This window comes from Theropithecus gelada, chromosome 20, assembly GCF_003255815.1.
Source record: "Theropithecus gelada isolate Dixy chromosome 20, Tgel_1.0, whole genome shotgun sequence".
Lineage (NCBI taxonomy): Eukaryota > Metazoa > Chordata > Mammalia > Primates > Cercopithecidae > Theropithecus > Theropithecus gelada.
The window spans coordinates 31,539,827-31,561,037 of NC_037688.1; the positions used below are offsets into that span (position 1 = coordinate 31,539,827).

General features: G+C 43.8%; 1 protein-coding gene across 2 annotated transcripts in view; it reads right to left on the bottom strand.

Annotated features, from left to right (window-relative positions):
• Positions 1-21,211, bottom strand: part of SF3B3 (splicing factor 3b subunit 3) — a 54,998-nt gene that overhangs the window by 5,095 nt on the left and 28,692 nt on the right. For both annotated transcript variants that reach the window (XM_025369554.1, XM_025369555.1), the window contains exons 11-21: positions 20,218-20,290; positions 13,757-13,908; positions 13,151-13,306; positions 11,726-11,881; positions 11,053-11,196; positions 7,340-7,462; positions 6,163-6,317; positions 3,933-4,107; positions 2,682-2,887; positions 2,428-2,584; positions 437-562 (exon numbers count right to left, since the gene is read on the bottom strand). In XM_025369554.1, coding sequence (XP_025225339.1) covers positions 437-562; positions 2,428-2,584; positions 2,682-2,887; positions 3,933-4,107; positions 6,163-6,317; positions 7,340-7,462; positions 11,053-11,196; positions 11,726-11,881; positions 13,151-13,306; positions 13,757-13,908; positions 20,218-20,290 — 1,623 coding nt within the window. The remainder of the gene's footprint in view (positions 1-436; positions 563-2,427; positions 2,585-2,681; positions 2,888-3,932; positions 4,108-6,162; positions 6,318-7,339; positions 7,463-11,052; positions 11,197-11,725; positions 11,882-13,150; positions 13,307-13,756; positions 13,909-20,217; positions 20,291-21,211) is intronic.

Consider the following 21,211-nt stretch of genomic DNA (forward strand, 5'->3'; position numbering starts at 1 on the left):
AAAAAAAAAAAAAAAAAAAAAAAAAAAAAAAAAGATAAGATTTTGGCCGGGCGCGGTGGCTCAAGCCTGTAATCCCAGCACTTTGGGAGGCCGAGACGGGTGGATCACGAGGTCAGGAGATCGAGACCATCCTGGCTAACACAGTGAAACCCCGTCTCCACTAAAAAATACAAAAAACTAGCCGGGCGAAGTGGCGGGCGCCTGTAGTCCCAGCTACTCGGGAGGCTGAGGCGGGAGAATGGCGTGAACCTGGGAGGTGGAGCTTGCAGTGAGCTGAGATCCGGCCACGGCACTCCAGCCTGGGCGACAGAGCAAGACTCCGTCTCAAAAAAAAAAAAAAAAAGATAAGATTTTAAAACTCAATGCCCACCACCCCACCAATGCCCCCGCCCTTGACATGTGAGCTAGATCTCAGCACCAACGCCAGCACACTTACCTTATTCTCGCATTTTCGGAGTAACTTCTTCTTTCCCAGGTCATAGACACGCAACAGCTTCCCCACACCAATCAACACCCTCCCTTGGAATGGGGCAATGGCAGCAGGGACCTCTTCCACCGGAGTCTATAGAGGAAAAGCACGTAATACAGCTATTACAAATGCCAGCCAGACACAGGCCCCACCTCTCCGCCTAGAAACGTCTTCTTTCACAGGAGCCTATCATTAAGAAACACACCAGTGATCTTATTTTGCTAATGAATCAGCGTGTTGGGGTGAACAGGTCCCACATGCTGCATTCACCCAGCAGAGGGATCAATGCTACAAGTGACAAGAAGTTCTGGTACCTGATGACAGCTGCCCAGAGCCTGTGCTTGGTTTAACTGGCCTCATGAAATAATAGTGAAGCCTTAGTAGCTAAGAAGTGACTGTAATTTGTGGAAGGACAGGAAAGAAATGCTAGTGGAAAATGACATTTTTTTTTTTTTTTTTTTTGAGACAGGGTCTCACTGTCGCTCAAGCTGGAGGGCTGTGGCAGGCGTAATCATGGTTCACCATAGCCTGGACTTCCTGGGCTCAGGTGATCCTCCCACCTCAGCCTCCCGAGTAGCTGGGACTACAGGCATGTGCCATCACGCCCAACTAATTATCTGTATTTTCTGTAGAAACTGAGTTTCACCACATTGTCCAGGCTGGTCTCAAACTCTTGGGCTCAAGTGATCTGCTCGACTCAGACTCCCAAAAAGCTGGGATTACAAGCGTGAGCCACTGCACCCAGCCTAGTGACATCTCAGTTGTAAAGGAGAGACAAATTTTATACCCAAAGGGTCTACGAAGTATTTCTTAGAGGATACTCCCCTTATGGTAGGGTTGAAGGAATCCACATGCTGTCAGTGTGGAGGAGAATATTATTTTTATTTTAATAATTATGGTAAAACAGACATAACATAAAGTTTACCATCTTAATCCTTTTTTTTTTTTTTTTCTTTTTTTTGAGACAGAGTCTCACTCTGTCGCCCAGGCTGGAGTGCAGTGGCACAATCTCAGCACAGTACAACCTCTGCCTCCCAGGTTCAAGCAATTCTCCTGCCTTAACCTCTGGAGTAGCTGGGGTTACAGGCGCCCACCACCATGCCTGGCTGATTTTTTATTTTTAATAGAGATGGGATTTCACCACGTTGACCAGACTGGTCTTGAACCTCTGACCTCAGGTGATCCGCCCACCTCGGCCTTCCAAAGTGCTGGGATTACAGGAATGAGTCACCATGCCCAGTCATTTTTAAGTATACACTTCAGTGGCATTAAGCACATTTACTGTTGTGTAACTATCATCTCCAGCTTTTTTTTCATCTTCCCAAACTGAAACTCTGTACCCATTAAACAGTAACTTCCCAGAGAAGGCAGATGGAAAAGAACACTAAATCTTTTTTTTTTTTTTTGACAGTCTCACTCTGCCACCCAGGCTAGAGTGCAATGGCACAATCTCAGCTCACTGCAACCTCCGCCTCCCGGGTTCAAGTGATTCTCCTGCCTCAGCCTCCCAAGTAGCTGGGATAACAGGTACATGCCACCATGCCTGGCTGATTTTTATATTTTTAGTAGAGACGGGCTTTCATCATGTTGGTCGGGCTGGTCCCAAAGTGCTGGGATTACAGGTGTGAGCCACCGCACACAGCCAGAATATTAATTATTTAAACTGCTGAATTTTGGTCACAAATTGTTGCCCGCTTATTAAAACAGTAAGAAAGGGACTGATTCAATGTGCATCCATCTCCCCATTATGGGTGGTTAGCACAAAGCCTTACTGTGGAATGCACAGGCACAAGAGCATCACCGCAGCTAGAAGGCTCCAGGATTTTCCATGTGCTGGTAAGAGATGGATTGGAATCAAGGAGCTGGTCCCCAAAAGACCTGACCCATAACATAAGCAAAAGTAAGAGAATTCAATAGGACTTAAGATCTAGGAGAACCACTCACTGGCTGATTCCTACCTTGTGCAAAAACTCCAGTTTTTCCCCATTGTTCACAAGCTTGTAAGTATAGACGAAGCCCCCTGCCACAGATCGGGGGTTCAGTATCAGGTCCTTGGCCACACCCACCAGCACATACCAGTCTTCACCAGTGTTGGAGAACCTGCACACAGCCACACTACACACAGAGTAAGAAGCAAGAGTAAGGCCTTCGTCAAAACCCAGAGAGCTCCTGTTCCAGGCTACCAAACCCTGAACTGTCCTGGACTCCTTACCTAAAAGCTGCCTCATTCTGTTCCAGCTGGACAAGGTCCAGTGTGTTCCCCTGAATGGGATTCATCACTCGGATCACAGAGGCCCACTGCCCATTGCCAGCCTTGGGAGCTCCAAAGATGGATTCAGGGAGGTTTTCATTGAGGAATGCTGCTGCCATCTCTGCGGCCAGCTCCCGCTCATCCTCCCCTGCTGCTTCCACCATTTCCTAAACCCAAAAAACCAAACAACTGAGTTGGCATGTTCAGAGGTAGGGGCTGGCTGAGAAGAGGATAGGTAGCAAGAACACTCCAAGGGGTTTTTTCTTTTTTTTTTTTTTTTTGAGGCGGAGTCTCGCTCTGCCGCCCAGGCTGGAGTGCAGTGGCCGGATCTCAGCTCACTGCAAGCTCTGCCTCCCGGGTTCACGCCATTCTCCTGCCTCAGCCTCCCGTGTAGCTGGGACTACAGGCGCCCGCCACCTCACCCAGATAGTTTTTTTTTTTGTATTTTTTAGTAGAGACGGGTTTTCACCCGTGTTAGCCAGGATGGTCTCGATCTCTTGACCTCGTGATCCGCCCGTCTCGGCCTCCCAAAGTGCTGGGATTACAGGCTTGAGCCACCGCGCCCGGCCAGAAACTCCATTTTTTTATCCAACCCATCTGATTTCCCCTAAGACTACTCTGTCTCCACTCTTTAAGGCTGGATACAGTTCTATGTGGTTGTAGCTATTTGGTTTTTGCTAGGCAATGAGTTCTAGAAAGAGCTGGTATTGTGGAGAACATGAAAGCTGTCTCCTTTGGGCCCAAATCCAGGAAATACAGTCTATTTTGGAAGCTCAAAGACTGGAGAATTCTGTTTCAGAGAGGGAACTTAATTGTGAATAAATGGAGGTCAGAGTATAGTCCTGGGTTACAAGAAAGGCTCTAACATGAAGTATTTTGGGGCAAAGGCCACTGCTTAAAGAAGCTGAAAAGAGCCTAGATCTTTAAAAACAAAGAATATAACAACAATTACAGGAGTTTAAACTTTTGACAGAGTCTCATGTCCAGAGTGCCACTGGTATGCAGTGGAGTGTGCCAACATACCAGGAGTGCACCAACACACCAGGCTATCTTTCAAAATTTTTAATAGAGGTGCGGTTTTGCTATGTTGTCCAGGCTGGTTTCAAACTAGCAATCCTCCCATCTCAGCCTCCCAAAGTGCTGAGCAGTTTAAACTTTTCAACATAATTTCACAAATCTTTTAACAGAACCCCTGAACGTTAGTCTCATTACCTCTGCCATCTGCTGCTTTCTCTGAGCTTTTGTGGCCTCAGTGTAGGCATTGTGGTCCGTTTCAATGATAATAAGGTTGTTACTCTCAGGGTGGATGACAAATTTCCTGGGTGTGTACTGCAGTGGGAAGGCTACTTGATTGAAGACAGCACCGAGCTTCTCTAATGCCAAAATGCTATGACAGAAAAGCAAGGCAGTTATTTAATACTCACTAAGGACCTAGAAATTGGTGGTGAAATAGGCTTTGAGCAGTCAGTAAACACATCAATCCCTGAAGCTCTAATGCTGGCATTAGGCAACGTTAAACAACAGCCTCCTAATCTAGAAAACTGCACTGCAGACAGAGAGATCCGGGAAGGGCCTTCCCATTTGGCAACACCCTACCACAATTCATGGCAATTCTAGTTCTCACCAATGAAACACAAACGATTGTCAAGATTTTTTTTTAATCACTCTAATGATAATAAAGCGCCCAATCCCAAATTTGTTGTGAACACTGCAATTACCTGAACATATATGGTATCTGTAGTGACTGTGCTTCATAAAATAAAGTGGATGCCTTTGTGAACAAAAATCACCTCAGTTTTGGAAAACTTTGACAATGCAAGAGACAGCAAATAGGGGACCTACAAATTTCTGTCAAATTGGACAGAGATGCACACATAAGCCAAACTATGTGCAAAACGGGCAGAACCCAGGTACCTTAAAAAATATAGTTACCTGATCTCTAATGATGGAGTTTTATTTGTAGTTTATTCTCTACATTAAAAAAGATACGAGCTGGGCACAGTGGCTCACAACTGTAATCTCAGCACTTTGGGAGGCCGAAGCGGGTAGATCACCTAAGGCTAGGAGTTCAAGACCAGCCTGGGCAACATGGGGAAACACCAACTCTATTGAAAATACCCAAAAAAAGCTGAGTATGGTGGCACGCACCTGTAGTCCCAGCTACTTGGGAGGCTGAGGTGGGAGAATCTCTTGAGTTCAGGAGCTCAAGACCAGCCTGGGCACCAAGGTAAAATCCTGTCTCTATTTTAAAAACCACAAAAATTAGCCGGGCATGATGGCATGCGCTTATAGTCCCACCAGGTACTTGGGAGGTTGAGGCAGAAATAGCTTGAGTCCAGGAAGTTGGGGCTGCAGGGAGCCATGATCACACCACTGCACTCCAACCTGTACAACAGAGCAAGACTTTGTCTCAAAAAAATAAATTTAAAAATAAAAATAATTTAAAAAATGAACTGCCCCCAAGCACTATGCTTTTATGTCTCAGTCATCTTCCCTGATTTAGTTTTGGGGGGAAGTAAGTTCTGCTCCTAGGAAAGCCTAAAAATCTGTAGGGATCATCTAAATCTATAGGAATTCAGGAGGTAGGGACCACAGATGAGGATACAAGGCTGGCTTAAAAGACAAGGGGAACACTGACAGGCAGGTATGCATGTGGGTGAAGCATTCCAGCACAGGCAGAGATTTAAAAAATATTAAGTGGTGTAGAGGAGTGCAGGGAGATAAATTCTGCTACAGCAGAAGATAAATACAAAGATGACAGAAAGAAAAAGGACAATGACCATGAAAAGACGCTGAAAGTTGCTGCAAAGAAGTTCTGAGAGCTCATTTGATAAGCAATAGTGATTAATCTATCAAGAGGCCACAGTTTCATTATGAACAGCCAATAATTATAACCAGGATGTGAACAACTTTAGTGGCTTAATTTTAAAAGCCCCCAAAAACTTGAGGAAGCCAAACTGACTGGGTTATTTTAGGTTCTTTTCCATCTTGCAAGCAATATTACATATAGTGCTCAAACTTCACATCAATATTATCAGGAAGAACAGTTCTGTCAACTTTTTTCATGTAGGTTAAAATTTAAGATTTAATACCACAAATGGCAAGACAGAGTAAGAAAGGTTATCAATGTAGTGATCCAATACTTGCTCTAAAACTAATCCAATGGCAATGCCCTTTCGCTAGAAAACAAAAATCTGAAATCTCAGGAAGATTGGACTGTATTAAAGCTTTGCCTTGAAAGTCTTAACAGAAGCTAAAACACCGAAACTTGGCTCTCAGGTACTAAAATGCTGAGCCAAATGAAGGTTTCAATTGCAACACACAAGCTTCATGGTAAAGTCGGCTCTCTGCCACCTCTTCACAGCCTCCTCCAACACTCTGGCAGAACCAGTCTGAGCCCTTGGCAGAAAGGCTTCCTGCTGAGCTTCACTCACTCACTCACCGCAGGGTGTTGGTGGAGATGGCCACAATGCCCTCGGGACACTGTTCCGAGGCAAAACCCGATGCAAATTCCAGTGTCTCGTAAGACAGGGGGGTGAGATGGAAGCGAGATTGGTAAGAATAGCTCAACCATGAGCGGCTTGACATGGCCAATACCTGAGGGGAAAAAAAAACAGCTCCAATAAGGTTTGGGAAAAAATACAAACATGGTAAGGTGACCAAAAGCCCTATCCCCAAATTTCAGTCTGCAGAGTATCCTAAGATATTCTAGAAATCTAACAGGCTATCTTAAGAAAAAGAGGGCTAGAGAGAGGCACCATGGCTTAGCATATGTGAAAAGCATGGGCTACGAGCCATATGATCTAGACTAATCACTTCATCTCTCAAAGCCTGCTTCCACGCGTATAAAATGAAAATAGTACCACAAGGCTGGGCAGCTGCAAGAATTAAATGGAATGAAGGTCAGGTGTGGTGGCTCATGTCTATAATCCCAGCACTTTGGGAGGCCAAGGCGGGCAGATCACCTGAAGTCAGGAGTTCGAGACCAACTTGGCCAACATAGTGAAACCCCATCTCTACTAAAAATACAAAAATTAGCTGGGCCTGGTGGCATGTGCCTGTAATCCCAGCTACTCGGGAGGCTGAGGCAAGAGAATCGCTTGAACCCAGGAGGCGGAGGTTGCAGTGAGCCACGCTTGCACCATTGCATTCCAGCCTGGGCGATAGAGTGAGACTCCATTTCAGAAAAAAAAAAAAAAAGAATTAAATGGAATCAGCACAGTGCCCAGAAACATTAACATTCTTAACTATAAAGGATACTATGTTTCCTAATCTCTTTCACATTAGGTAGTAAACTTGACACTGATCTAAGACTGGGATAAAACCTGAGAATTCTCATGGCTAGTGGTGTCCTAGAGGGGAGGTTTCCAGCCCTATTTGACCAGCCAGAGGGCTAAAGGGATCGATATCTCAACCCAACTATAACCAAATCATGACAGGGTGCCATGGAGCCCCAGTGAGGAAGCTCTAGGTTAGGAAACTCAGGACTTCCCACATGAAGGAAACCAATCAAGATGGAGTGGCAAATGAGTAAAAGTAAAGCTTACAACAAAGATTGTTCTCAGACGGTGCCACTAAAATCCCAAACATGTTGCCTGTCCCCAACCTTCATTACTTACTGCCTCTTGGCCTTGCATTCGGACTCGGAACAGCTTCACAGGACGGGACCCCAGGTACCGAGTGCGAGTGTCAGACAAATCCCCAGTGACAGGGTCCAGGACAGTCCTCAGCAGCACACCGTTCTAATCAAAAGAAGGGGAGCAGGTGAAGCCTGATGGAAGCTTATCAGCTATGACAGGAAAATCTCTCCCTTGGCTACTTCATATAAGAAATTAGAGCAGATGGAAAGAAATGACTTGGTTGTTTAAAAAAGATCCTAACAATCAGATAGCCATTCATTCATTCTCTCACTAAATCACTTAATCATTCAAAATTATGGAGCATCTACTAAGTAAAAACACACTTATTTTTCACTATATCTTCTTAATATTTCTTTTTACCATGTATGTTAAGTCCTTCTTCACTATTGTATATTTCAAATAAATAATTAAATAACCACAAAGACCATGGTTCCTAAACAGCACTTCTTCTTAAAGGAACAAGGTTCCTAAAAGGAATGACTAGTTTGGGGCTGGGGCAAGAATGTTATGTGGGGACACTTTCTTGTGCAACAAGGCAAGGAAACCCCTACAAATTGTGGGGTCATGTTAAAAGGACAAAGGAACTAACTTCAAATAGAAATTCCCACTCTTCTAGAATGAGGCAATTTACCAACCTCCACCCCCCTCAAAAAAAAGCCAGGTGAGGTGGCTCACATCTGTAATCACAGCACTGTGGAAAGCCAAGGAAGGATGACTGCTTGAGGCCAAGAGCTCAAGAACAATCTGGCCAACATAGTGAGACTCTGTCTCTGTTTAAAAAAAAAAAGAGGAGTTTTAAGCACAAATACATAAAAATCCACAAGTTTATGATGTTACTCTATTTTTTTAAAATTTTTATTTCTTGAGACAGGGTCTCACTGTCACCCAGGCTGGAGTACAGTGGCACAATCTTGGCTCACTGCAGCCTCCACCTCCCAGGCTCAAGCAGTCCTCCCACCTCAGCTTCCCAAGGAGCTAAGCTCAAGCGATCCACCCACCTCAGCCTCTCAAAGTGCTGGGATTACAGCACCTGACCAGTGTTACTATAAAAAACAGCAACAAACCCACTTTACGGGTCCCCACTGAAGGGAGTGCTGTGGCTCTCACTCCTTACCCTGAAAACAGGTGAACAATGGGAAAAAAAGTACTTTTCCTTTTCCTGTATGAACTGAGAGTAAGCAAAGAAATGATGCAAATTTTGTCTTTAGAACTCCAACTAATTAAATCCCAAAAGAAATAAATCATTTTCCAACTACTAAAGAATGAACCTAGGCAACGTGTGTAATAGCTGTAAGTAAAAGGTTGATGGGAACTTTAACACAGATACAGATAAACATCCCAACATCACTGTGAGTAGGACAACCAGACATTACACACCTCCTGACATGATGCAATAGGAGTAAACAGCACCACCTATATTCCTGTCCCCCTCCCCTAATAATGAAATCTGAATCTAACCAACTTTCTTCTTCTGCAATATCCAATACTATAGCTACCCCAAGCCACATGTGGCTAGTCAGAACTGAGACAGGACCCGGCGTGGTTTCTCACACCTGTAATCCCAGCCCTTTGGGAGGCCAAGGCGGGTGGATCGCTTGAGCTCAGGAGGTCAAGATCAGCCTGAGCAACATGGTAAAACCCCATCTCTACTAGACACAAGAAAAATTAGCCAGGAGTAGTGGTGCACACCATAATCCCGGCTACTCAAGAGACTCAGGCATGAGAATCGCTTGAACCCAGGGGGCAGAGGCTGCAGTGAGCTGAGATCACACCACTGCACTCCAGCCTGGGCAATGGAGTAAGACTCTGTCTCAAGGAAGAAATTATTTTTTTAATAAAAATAAATTTTAAAGAGAACTAAGACGTTAAGTATAAAGTGCCAAATACCAGATTTCAGACTTAGTTTAAAAAAAAGAGAGAGAAAAAAAGGTAAAATAGCTCAGCAATTTTTATATTAACTACATGTTGGAATGATTTTAGATATACAGAGTTAATAAAACATCAAAACTGGCCAGGCACAGTGGTTCATGCCTGCATTCCCACTAGCACTTTTGGAGGCCAATGTAGGAGGATTGCTTGAGGCCAGGAGTTCAAGAGAAGGCCAGCCTGAGCAACACAGCGAGACCCTGTCTCTGCTTTTTTTTTAAAAGGAAAAAAAAAAACATTAAAATTACTTTTTTCCTGGCCGGGCGCGGTGGCTCAAACCTGTAATCCCAGCACTTTGGGAGGCCGAGACGGGCGGATCACAAGGTCAGGAGATCAAGACCATCCTGGCTAACCCCGTGAAACCCCGTCTCTACTAAAAAATACAAAGAACTAGCCGGGCGAGGTGGCGGGCGCCTGCAGTCCCAGCTACTCGGGAGGCTGAGGCAGGAGAATGGCGTAAACCCGGGAGGCGGAGCTTGCAGTGAGCTGAGATGTGGCCACTGCACTCCAGCCTGGGTGACAGAGCGAGACTCCGTCTTAAAAAAAAAAAAAAAAAAAATTACTTTTTTCCTGTTTGTGGCTACTAGAAAATTTAAATTACACCTGTAGAGCTCACCTTACATTTCTAAGGGACGGCATGGTCTAATACTCTACCCACCAGCTTGATACAGAGGATACGGGAACATTGAACACACAAGGAATGACTTTAAAGTCCAGAAGGTGGGAAATGCTACAAGACAAATGATCTTATCTTGTAATGCTTCAAAATGGGGTAGGACAGTTTAAGAGACATAAAAAGACAGATGAAGCAAATGGAAAAAGCATAGACTGCTATGCTGAGATCCTGAGGACAACCAACTATAAAGACACATTGGGGGAAAGAAGAACAGGGAAAACTGGAACATGGTAATAAGGAACTATTGTTATATTTTGCTGAGCATAATACTAATATCTTACAAAAACAGACATCTGTTGGAGCTACACTATCAAGTATTTATAGATGAAATGATAGATCTTGGATTTGCTTTAAAATAGTCCAGGGAAAAGACAAAACAACAACAGCAGAATGTTGTTGATAGCTGTTAAAACTAAAAAAGATAGAAAACTCATGTGGCAGCCCATAAAAATCCAACAAAATAAAACTAAAAAAGAAAAATAATAACAACCCCCCCCAAAAAAATGGGGTACATGGAAGTTCACTGTATTAGTCTCTCTAACTTCTGGCTATGTTTGAGATTTCTACATTAGGAAGTAAAATTAAAAAGCAAAAAGTACCTGGGCTAGATTACTTAGATGTCTGAGTCAATAATCATTAAGGAAAATGAAAAGCATATGATCAAAAATCCTGACACTCTTAGGGTCAAAGCACAAAGAGTGCTTTTTTTTCCACACAAAGAGCTCAGCAACTTTGACAACAGAGAACATTTAGGGGTCCTTTATTGCTAAATGAAGACAATGATGAACTGAGAGGTATTTGTTTCTGTTTCTGAAACTAATGAATAGTGGGAACTAGTTGATCCTTGAGGAACCCAGCCAGTTCTGACTTAGAGTAGCTATCAAAAAGCACTTGATCAAAATATTTCTTTCCCAGCCTGATTTGTTCAAATTAAAGAGCTGAGAAAAGTGGAACCCAGAGTGACACTGTTTACTTTTCATAGGTGAGGATCTGAAACCACGGGCAGAGGAAACGCCTGTTATCAAACAAAGGAGTGTGTGAAACCTACAGAAGGCCTGATGTCCACAATGTGGGCCTCTGGATCTCTTACCTGTAGCCCAATATTCAGGTATAGGAAGCCAATCGAGCCCCTCTCACCCAGCTCATCCTGCTTCTCCGTCCCACCCATTTCCACGATACACAAGGACTCAGGCTGGGCTGGGAGAGCCTGCATGCTTAGAGGTTGCAAACAGTCCTGAGAGGGAAAGAAAAATCATAAAAACACAGAAAATGACAATTTTAGGACAAAAACATACCCAGAGAAATCTAATTCTCGGATTGAAAAAGTACTTCCTTATGCACAGAAAAAGCCCCGGGAGTGAGTTCTAAGAGAGTATTGGGTTATTAGTTATACCCAATCTCAGAATAAGCTTCAGGAAGATCATGCTTTCCTCCTTGTGTCAAAGAAGATAATGGTAAAGGTAATTAAGCAAAGCACACCTCCCGAAAAGTCATCTAGGGTCCTGCAGCAAGTCAAATTTATGCAGTCTCGGTTTTTAACTAAAAAAAGGCAGTTGAGGTTTAAGCCAAAGAAACATTTCTGTAGTCTCAGATCATATCCTTAAACCACAGCAGGAAACTCCTAGAACACACTGCAATGACAAGAGAAGTAGCAGGTATGGATTCTGGGGTCTAACCCAGTTGATCTCAGAGATGGACATCAGGAGTGGGCCAGATGCTCAGGTTCCAACCAGATGATCCTTGAAGCTCAGAGTGTCACTCACTGAGGGGTCCAGGGAGATGATTCTGACAGTGTTGTCCACAAGCCCCACAGCCAGGAAGCGAGACCGCTGCTCTCCAGGGGGTACATTGGCCAGACTCATGCACACCACATCTGCTGACATCTCCTTCCGTTCTGTGTACTCATTCAGCTGTCCTGACTATAAGAGGAAAGACAGAGCGAGGTCAAAACTACAAAGGGGTGGGTCTATATGCTCCAATTCACCCCAAAACCCTGGATCCAGAGAATGAAGGACGGCTGTTGTATTTTGTTCTGCATACTCTCACTCCTCTTACTATAATCAATGACAAGAATTTCTCTACCTGAGTTCTCAAGACTGAATTTAATAGGCTCACAGCAAGCAAAATGAGTATCTTCCATCAATAAGAGAATGAACAAGGTCAATGTGCCACAAATTTTCTTAGCCAACTTTGCTCTCAGGAAATGGAGATATATAAAACTGTTTATGTGTTTACAAGAATACTTTGGAGGCCGGGCGCGGTGGCTCAAGCCTGTAATCCCAGCACTTTGGGAGGCCGAGGCGGGCGGATCACGAGGTCAGGAGATCGAGACCATCCTGGCTAACATGGTGAAACCCCGTCTCTACTAAAAATACAAAAAACTAGCCGGGCGTGGTGGCGGGCGCCTGTAGTCCCAGCTACTCGGAGGCTGAGGCAGGAGAATGGCCTGAACCTGGGAGGCGGAGCTTGCAGTGAGCCGAGATCGCGCCACTGCACTCCAGCCTGGGTGACACAGCGCGAGACTCCGTCTCAAAAAAAAAAAAAAAAAAAGAATACTTTGGGTGAAGGGAATTCAAATATGGTTGAAGACAAAGACATCACAACCAAAGGTACAGTCAGGCTACAAATCTGGCCACACTAGAGCCCTCCTGAGAGCAAGGTAATTATGTGTACTGAACATTCTTCCATATAGAAGTTTTCTGAAATGGAATCAGACTGCAGACATCAATTCTATGCCAAATATTTGTTGGAAAAGTAGGGAGTGAAATGCAGGAGGAGCAAGTGTTTCACTGCTAACAGGGGAATTCATAACTCTACCCAGAATTAGACATCAACTTACCCTTTTCCCCCATCTCTGTAAAGGGCCAAATTGGCTTGTGAACACTGTCACTCCAATTCGCTTTTTTTTCTCTTTTTTTTGAGATGGAGTCTCGCTCTGTTGCCAGGCTGGAGTGCAGTGGCATGATCTCAGCTCACTGCAACCTCCGCCTCCCAGGTTCAAGCAATTCTCCTGCCTTAGCCTCCTGAGTAGCTAGGACTACAGGTGTGTGTCACCAGGCCCATTAATTTTTGTATTGTTAGTAGAGACAGGGTTTCACCATACTGTCATCTAAATGACTAGATTACAATGCCCATCCTTCCCTCTGGACCCTACACTAAGTCCCACAGTGAATGATAAAATAACATACGGGATCCATCTCGAAATAGACCAACTCTCCTCCCGTCAGGGCAATCACCACTTGTCGCTGGTTCACTGCACACTTCACAATTGTTTTCTTTCCAGGGGTCTTCCACTCATTGACTCTCTTGTCTGCTCGTATGTGCCGAATGCCATCTGGATAGACCTAGAGTCAGTAACAGAAAGAAACCTGACTTTAACAATTTGATTCATCACTCAGAATGACCCTCACATCTATCAGATCTGTCACTACAATCAGATGTAGGGCCACTGCATTTGAGGCACCAGTTGAATCAATGACAAAAGAGTTAGCAGGCCCCAGGCAAGGTCAACTTTTAAATAGTTAATGTTTTGCGGTGTCCACTTCAAAGAAGTTCAAAGCTTATTAACAAAACACTTACAAAGATCTTTACTAGAGATGAAAGCTGCAGTGATGTGGCTCTGTAACAGAAAAATGGCAAATACAGAGGGGGATGTTATGTGCCAAAATCATAAGCTCCGTCCCTAAGGCTTACTGGAAGGTGAGAGTGAAGAGACATGAACACAGCAGCCACATCACAATGAAGGCCAAGAAAGAACAAAGCAGGCCAAGTAGGTAAGCTCTGAGAACCCTCACCTGCACCAAGGCATCATCTCCTAATAAGGAGCAGGACAAGGTCGGGGTGGTCCCCAGGAACCCAGAGTCAGTCACTTCTTCTACAGTCTCTCCAATGGACAACACCAGGGTGGCATTCACGAAAGACACAATGATGTAGGCATCAAACTCATCTGAAAAAGAAAAGAAGGGAGCTGGTTAGATAAGAACTCATCAGAATTACAAAGCCAAATGAAACACTAAGAGTTCTCTTCAGAAACCTTCCAAGGCACTTCTTCTATGCGTAGTTATTACACACATACACACATACACATGCACACAGAGCAAGATGATCCAGAAGAAAACTAGGGGTCATAAGAGCCTACAGATATACCCTGCTTCCTCAATGTTTTCTTGAGACATCTGCTCAAGAAGTGAGAGGGACAAAGCAAGGGAATTGGAGGCATGAGGACATTTTAAATACTACAATGTTGATACATGAACATACTGAGCTAGAGCTTCATTTATTTGTGCCAGTTGTCAATCACACAACCTCTTCCTAAGAAGAGATACTCCTTCTAACTAGGAAAGACCCCTAACTTCTTCCAAAAGAAGCTTATGTAGAAATGAACATAAGCTCTAATGAATAAAACAGAGATTACTTAAGCCTCTGTGACACTAACTCATTCTAGGGTTGGAAGCTGAGAATCCTAGTCCCAGTGAGAATGATGTAAGAAAACTAGATAACCAGGAAATGGGAGGTGGGGATTGTTTATATTGTTATTCCTTGACCTGTCTGGTTTTTCACTATTTAGAAACAGAACAATTGTGTGGTCGTGAGCAATCCTATTAGAATTTGCTTCTTCTAATTAAATGTGGTTGAATAAACACTAACGAGTTTCTCAAGGAAGTCAGACGACTTGAGGTATACCAGAAACCCTCAGTTTCTTCTGCAGATCCCATAAAGGCCATCTATTTTCCATGTATCTCACCCTACAACATACAACAGCTTCTGCAAGTGTCCCCATCCAGTACCATGTTTGGCATAAAGCTTGATAAATGTTGACTAAAGGCATGCTAATTTTTTAAAAGAGTTGAGATTTTCCTCCTTTACATTTGAATTTTTGTATCAACACCCCCTTACCCAGAAATCAGGTAAAAAAGGGACAGAACAAGACAAGGCACCACACAACGTAGTGGCTACCTCACTCCTAGCAGTAGGAGCTATAGGACCCCGTCTGCCTAAGCACTTGTCAAGAGCTCAATGCCACAGGGCTGGTCCACCCAACCACATGAAGGGCATACTTTTGGTTCTGATGACTTCACATGAGATTCAGCTGAACTAAGGTTACTAGATCAGTTCTGCAGAATCAGCATTCTTTACAGAAGCAGGAGTCAAGTGAAGATGTTATCATTCGACCGGGCATGATGGCTCATGCTTGTAATCCCAGAACTTTGGGAGGCCAAGGTGGGTGGATCACCTGAGGTCAGGAGTTTGAAACCAGCCTGACCGACAGGGTGAAACCCGTCTCTACTAAAAAATAAATCAAATAAAATACAAAAATTAGCTGGGTGTGGTGGTGGGCATCTGTAATTCCAACTACTCGGGAGGCTGAGCAGCAGAATTGCCTGAACCCGGGAGGCAGAGGCCGCAGTGAGCTGAAATCGCCCCACTGCACTCCAGCCTGGGCGACAGAATGAGACTGTCTCAAAACAAACAAAAAAGAATATGTATCATTGGCATGGCCAACAGTAGTGTTCTGCCCTATTAGCAGGACAGAAAATCAATTTAACGTGTTGCACAACAGGCACTTCTTAACAGAAATAAATGTAATTTATGAAGTTGCTTCATATATAGTAGGACAACTACTGTTTCGTGAAATTTTTGTTTCAGTTAATATTAAATATATATGTACGTCGGGTGGTGGCTGAAAAACAAGGATTAAAGATCTTTCCCAATGGGCCTGCTCTAATGGTTAGACCAGGAATCCACAGAGTAAAGGTTCAATTTCCAAATCATAAGGAATAATATTGGACAAAAAGATACTTGGTTTTTGGTTATTTTGCTAGAACTGTCAACATACATCAAATGATTTGGGAACATCTCATAAGGTGGCTTTGTAAGACTAAGCACCACTCACTATCATAAAACAAGTAAGGACATGGTTATCTCTGAAATGGATGGCTCAGTAGCTTACAACGAAACCAAAATCCATCCCCATGTAACACCAAGTTTGGAACCTTTACTCCAGTTCTCAGTTTTTATACTAGAAATTTTTGTTATGTAAAAATAACAGAAGTTGCTTAACATTATATGAATACAGTATCATTTACCATGTTCTCATTACTGAAACCTAATAACCTTAAAAGCTGTGTCAAAGCAAATTAAAGCCAAGCAACAAAAGGCTGTAACTGGCCAGGATTCCTGGTCTCGGATCTTCACCAAAAGGAAAAAGGGACCTTCCAAAAGACAGACCATACAACTTTTGACTTTCATGGGAGAGAAGGGAGGAGGGGTGCCTTTCCTTTGACCAAGACTTCAGACTACTCAAACATAAAAGAGAATAAATGCTCAGTGAACTTAAATAGGGTCATACTTTTGCTAGACAATTCAACAAGTAGGAGAGTCAACGACGTCTCAAAGCTACTTTACATCACAGATTTCCTCAAAATAAACACTGCCCTGTGACTATCAAGCACACTGTAACTTCTACCCCCCTTCCTTCTACAGTGAAGAAGATTTGCAGTAGATTAACTCTTATGTACTAGAGTGACTGCAGATTAAAGTTGGAGTTCAAGCTGGGCACGGTGGTTCAAGCACTTTGGGAGGTTGAGGAGGGAGGATCATTTGAGTTCAGGAGTTCAAGACCAGCCTGGGTAACATAACAAGACCCCAACTTTATAAAAATTTATTATTATTTTTTTTTTTGGAGAGAGTTTCACTCTGGTTGCCCAGGTTGGAATACAATGGCACGATCTTGGCTCATCACAACCTCCGCCTCCCAGGTTCAAGCAATTCTCCTGCCTCAGCCTCTCTAGCAGCTGGGATTACAGGCATGTGCCACCACGCCCAGCTAATTTTGTATTTTCAGTAGAGACAGGGTTTCTCCATATTGGTCAGGGTGGTCTCAAATTCCCAACCTCAGGTGATCTGCCCACCTCAGCCTCCCAAAGTGCTGGGATTACAGGCGTGAGCCACCACACCCAGTCCACAAAAAATTATTTTTAAAAAAACGTTGGAGTTCAGAACAAAGCCAAGCTTTAGTCAAGGTAAATGACTAGGAACTGTACCATCCACACTACCCTTTTCTAACGAATGTAAGTCTCATGTGAAAAAACAATAGTTCATACCTCAATGAAGAATCTATCAGGGTATGAGAATGTATCTTTTTTTTTTTTTTTTTTTTTTTTTTTGAGACGGAGTCTCGCTCTGTCGCCCAGGCTGGAGTGCAGTGGCCGGATCTCAGCTCACTGCAAGCTCCGCCTCCCGGGTTCACGCCATTCTCCTGCCTCAGCCTCCAGAGTAGCTGGGACTACAGGCGCCCGCCACCTCGCCCGGCTAGTTTTTTGTATTTTTTAGTAGAGACGGGGTTTCACCGGGTTAGCCAGGATGGTCTCGATCTCCTGACCTTGTGATCCGCCCGTCTCGGCCTCCCAAAGTGCTGGGATTACAGGCTTGAGCCACCGCGCCCGGCCGAGAATGTATCTTTAGGTCTCAATTCAACAGGGCTCCCATCTGTCTGAACACTGCTGAGGACCCCAGAGGAGGGAATGCTTTTCTCTTCTACTTGCCTTAGGATTTGAGGCTCAATCAGCAGCTCACTCCAAAAGGTAAAGTGAGTGACCACCCAGATACCTGAAGCTCCAGTAACTCACTCTCACTTCATAGACAAGGGAATCTGATACTTATCTTGCTTCAGCAAGTCCTGAATATACTCAAAAGCTTTCTCCAAGTCCTGATCTTTCAGTCAGTACACCTGGAATGTACAACTCCAAGAGAGTATGAAGCTAAAGTTCTCTAGCTAGAGACTCTTTTAGCTTAGTAAAAGGCAAATTAACCATACATGACAAATTCTGTAGGAGGAAGTAGAGAGGCAGACTCCTGCCTCAGACCATCTGATGCACAGGCAGACGGTGTGCAGCACTATTATGCCCAGTGACATCCAACTGCAGTTACCCTCTGAAAGGCACCATCAGGGCAGCCTCAATATTTTGTGCAGGTCCCTCTCCTTGGATAAACTATAAGACCCCACAATCGACCCTAGCAGTAGGTACACACCTGTGGTGATCAGCACCTTCACCAGCCACCTGTGGAAGAGAAAAAAAGGCTTGGTATTGGTAGTGTGCATCACCAAGTACCAGCCAAGGTTAGTATTTGCCTGGAAGACTGCAGCATGTGCGGGCAGAAGGAATGTTCACTCAATAGTAAGTGGGGGTATCTGGAAAGTGAGTGAACCAAGAGAACCCGACCTGTATTTACAGGTGACTCCCAAATTACAGTACCTAAAGAGTAAAATTTAGTAGGATATAGTCCTTTCCAAGACTTCTGACATTTAATAAAGGAGAAAAATGTTCAACTACATAATGCAACAAACTGCCTATCACTGACTTAGCAAATGCTGTCCCTCTAAAGAGCCTGTCCTGACCTTCAAACACACGCCCTGTCCTTTAACCCCTCCCAGCAATGTACCTGTGCCTTTCACCACATTCACAACACACAACAGTTCTGTATACTTGTCTTGTTTTTTAGATGGCAAGTGCTCTGAGGCAAAGAGTCTTTGTTACTGAGTAAGTACATGGTGGGCACTCAAACAACTAAATTTATCCTGAAAGAAACCACCAAGATCCACAAAATCTCACTGCAGTTAATCAAAATGGGCATTCGACTGAGATTCAGGAGCCAGGATTTTCTACCCCCATTACTCAGACTGTATCTTGAGACACTCAACCCCTGTAACTTCTTGTCTTCTTCATAAAAGTGAGAGTTAACTTTTCTATAAACCTAACTCTATTTTATTTTTCTTTTTTTTTTTGAGATGGAGTCTCACTCTCTCACCCAGGCTGGAGTGCAGTGGTGTGATCTCGACTCACTGCAACCTCCGCCTCCCAGGTTCAAGCGATTCTCCTGCCTCAGCCCCTTAAGTAGCTGGGATTACAGGCGTGCACCACCACACCCAGCTAACTTTTGTATTTTTAGTAGAGATGGGGTTTCACCACGTTGGCCAGACTGGTCTCAAACTCTGACCTCAGGCGATCCGCCCACCTCGGCCTCCCAAAGTGTTGGGATTACAGGCATGAGCCACCGCACCCGGCCCTAAATCTGTTTTAAAATAAGTTTATTTAAAAAGTTAAAAGGAAAAAAGAAGGAGCACAATAGGTTATCTTAAAACACATTTCTAATTCAAACAGTCTAGACAATGCTTTTCACGGCCATAATGTCAACAAGCCACCAAACCAAAGTAAAACACCAACACGGACCAACTTCTATGTAGATATTACACACAAAACCAGGTGCCTAATAATTATCTTTTCAGCTTATAAGCCTACCCATTTCCTATTCACATTTTTCCCTTTCTACTCAACTTGGATATGATTCAAATGCCTATAATGAAAGTTAAATCCACAAAAATGAGTATTCTACTAATAGTAAGTTGTTTTCCTCCTACATGTTTCCCAACTCCTTAAATCTGTTTCATACAGGCAGAATATCTATCAGGCAGAATTACAGCTGTTTTCTTGAAAAAGCTGTCTGCTGGCAAGGATGATCTTACTCACCCATCCCATATTCCTGAGAGAACAAGAGAAAAACATACCTCCAATGTGAATCAAGGGAAAAATGAGACTGAGCTTTCTATGAGGCTGCAATTCAAGTCTTGTCACAAGACTTCCCTGTTATTGCACTAACTACTAGGCATTCTCCTATTACTTTCAAAGTTTTAGGATCAGGTGACCATTTACATCCAGGAGCTCAAACTCCCTTCTCTTTTCCCATCCCCGCTTTTCCACTCACACTAAAATTCTAATTCCACTCAATTCTACTCTGCTTTCCTTAAGCACTAGCAAGACTGACTAACAAGGTTTCCCAAATCTCTTAATTCCTAGAACACCACCTTGAGTTTCACTGTGGTTTCAAAACAATTTAAAAGAATATAGTTGAAGAAGAATGAAAAAGCACAACTTTCCCTCACATCATACCTCTTACAGATGAAACCAGTACCTTTATGAATATAAAGTCAGCATCACATTTGACAGCTCTATGATACTGAAACCTTTATGTACTAAAATATAACAGCCAACCTATGTCCCCTCTTTCCCACCTGCACAAAAAGAAATGGTAGGTGAAGGCATCCTGAAAGAGCCTCAAAAACGGTGTTGGGCCAGAAAGTTTCTGGTATATGGTGCTAAATGAAATGATACAGAAGTATTAGGGACACAGCCTTTTAAGCCTTCTATGTCACTGGCACCCAGACCCTCATTTTGACTACTGGGAAAGAGTTGCTTACCTTCAATGTGTCGACGCACTGTCCAAACAGCATTGGGGTTACCGGGTAGCTCAGAAACAGCCATTTCTGACACCTGACAGGAGAGGAGGGAAGCCACAGATCCAGTGAGCATGCAACTCAGCTACCTGCTTACAATCACATCAAAAAATAAGGTCTCAAAGGCAGGGTTCACAATGTATGCTGGATTTAAAAGATGAAACCACCTAGTGAAAGAAGAATCTAAGAACGAAACAGGCTGGAGACGGTGGCAATCCCCATGACAGTCTTAAGCAAAAGTCACAGGATGTCTGAGAGGGTACAATTGCTGCAGCCAAAACCATACCCCTTTCCTTCAAGTACAACATGCCTTGATCATCCTCAGAACAGCAGTAACCACTGGGAATGAATCAGGCCATCTAAATTAGCATCCCGTTTCTTTCCCTAGCTCCTGTAAGGCCAAACCCCATGTGGATCAATTCAAATGCCAGCTCCTGTAGCAAAATTATTCCTTTATCTCCTTGACTGGCAGTCAGTCACCTCTCTCTTCCATGAGCACTCATAGAAATCAGTCCACCGGCTGGGCCCAATGGCTCACACCTGCAATCCCAGCACTTTGGGAGGCCAAGGTGGGTGGCTCGCCTGAGATCAGGAGTTCTAGACCAGCTGGCCAACACGGTGAAACCTGTCTCTGCAAAAATATAAAAATTAGCCAGGCATGATGGCAGGTGCCTGTAATCTCAGCTATTTGGGAGGTTGAGGCGGGAGAATCGCTTGAACCTGGGAGGCGGAGTTGCCGTGAGCTGAGATTGCACCATTGCACTCCAGCCTGGGTGACTGAGCAAGACTCCATCTCCAAAAAAAAAGAAAGAACACAGTCACCACCTCTTAGGGCACTAACTGTTTTGTCTTTCTATGCACCTTAAAGTCAGAGTGAATGATTCTCTACATGTCCTATAGGTTCTCAAACATAAGAGTAAACAAAACATCTAAGCCAAATTCAAAATGATCTAGAAGG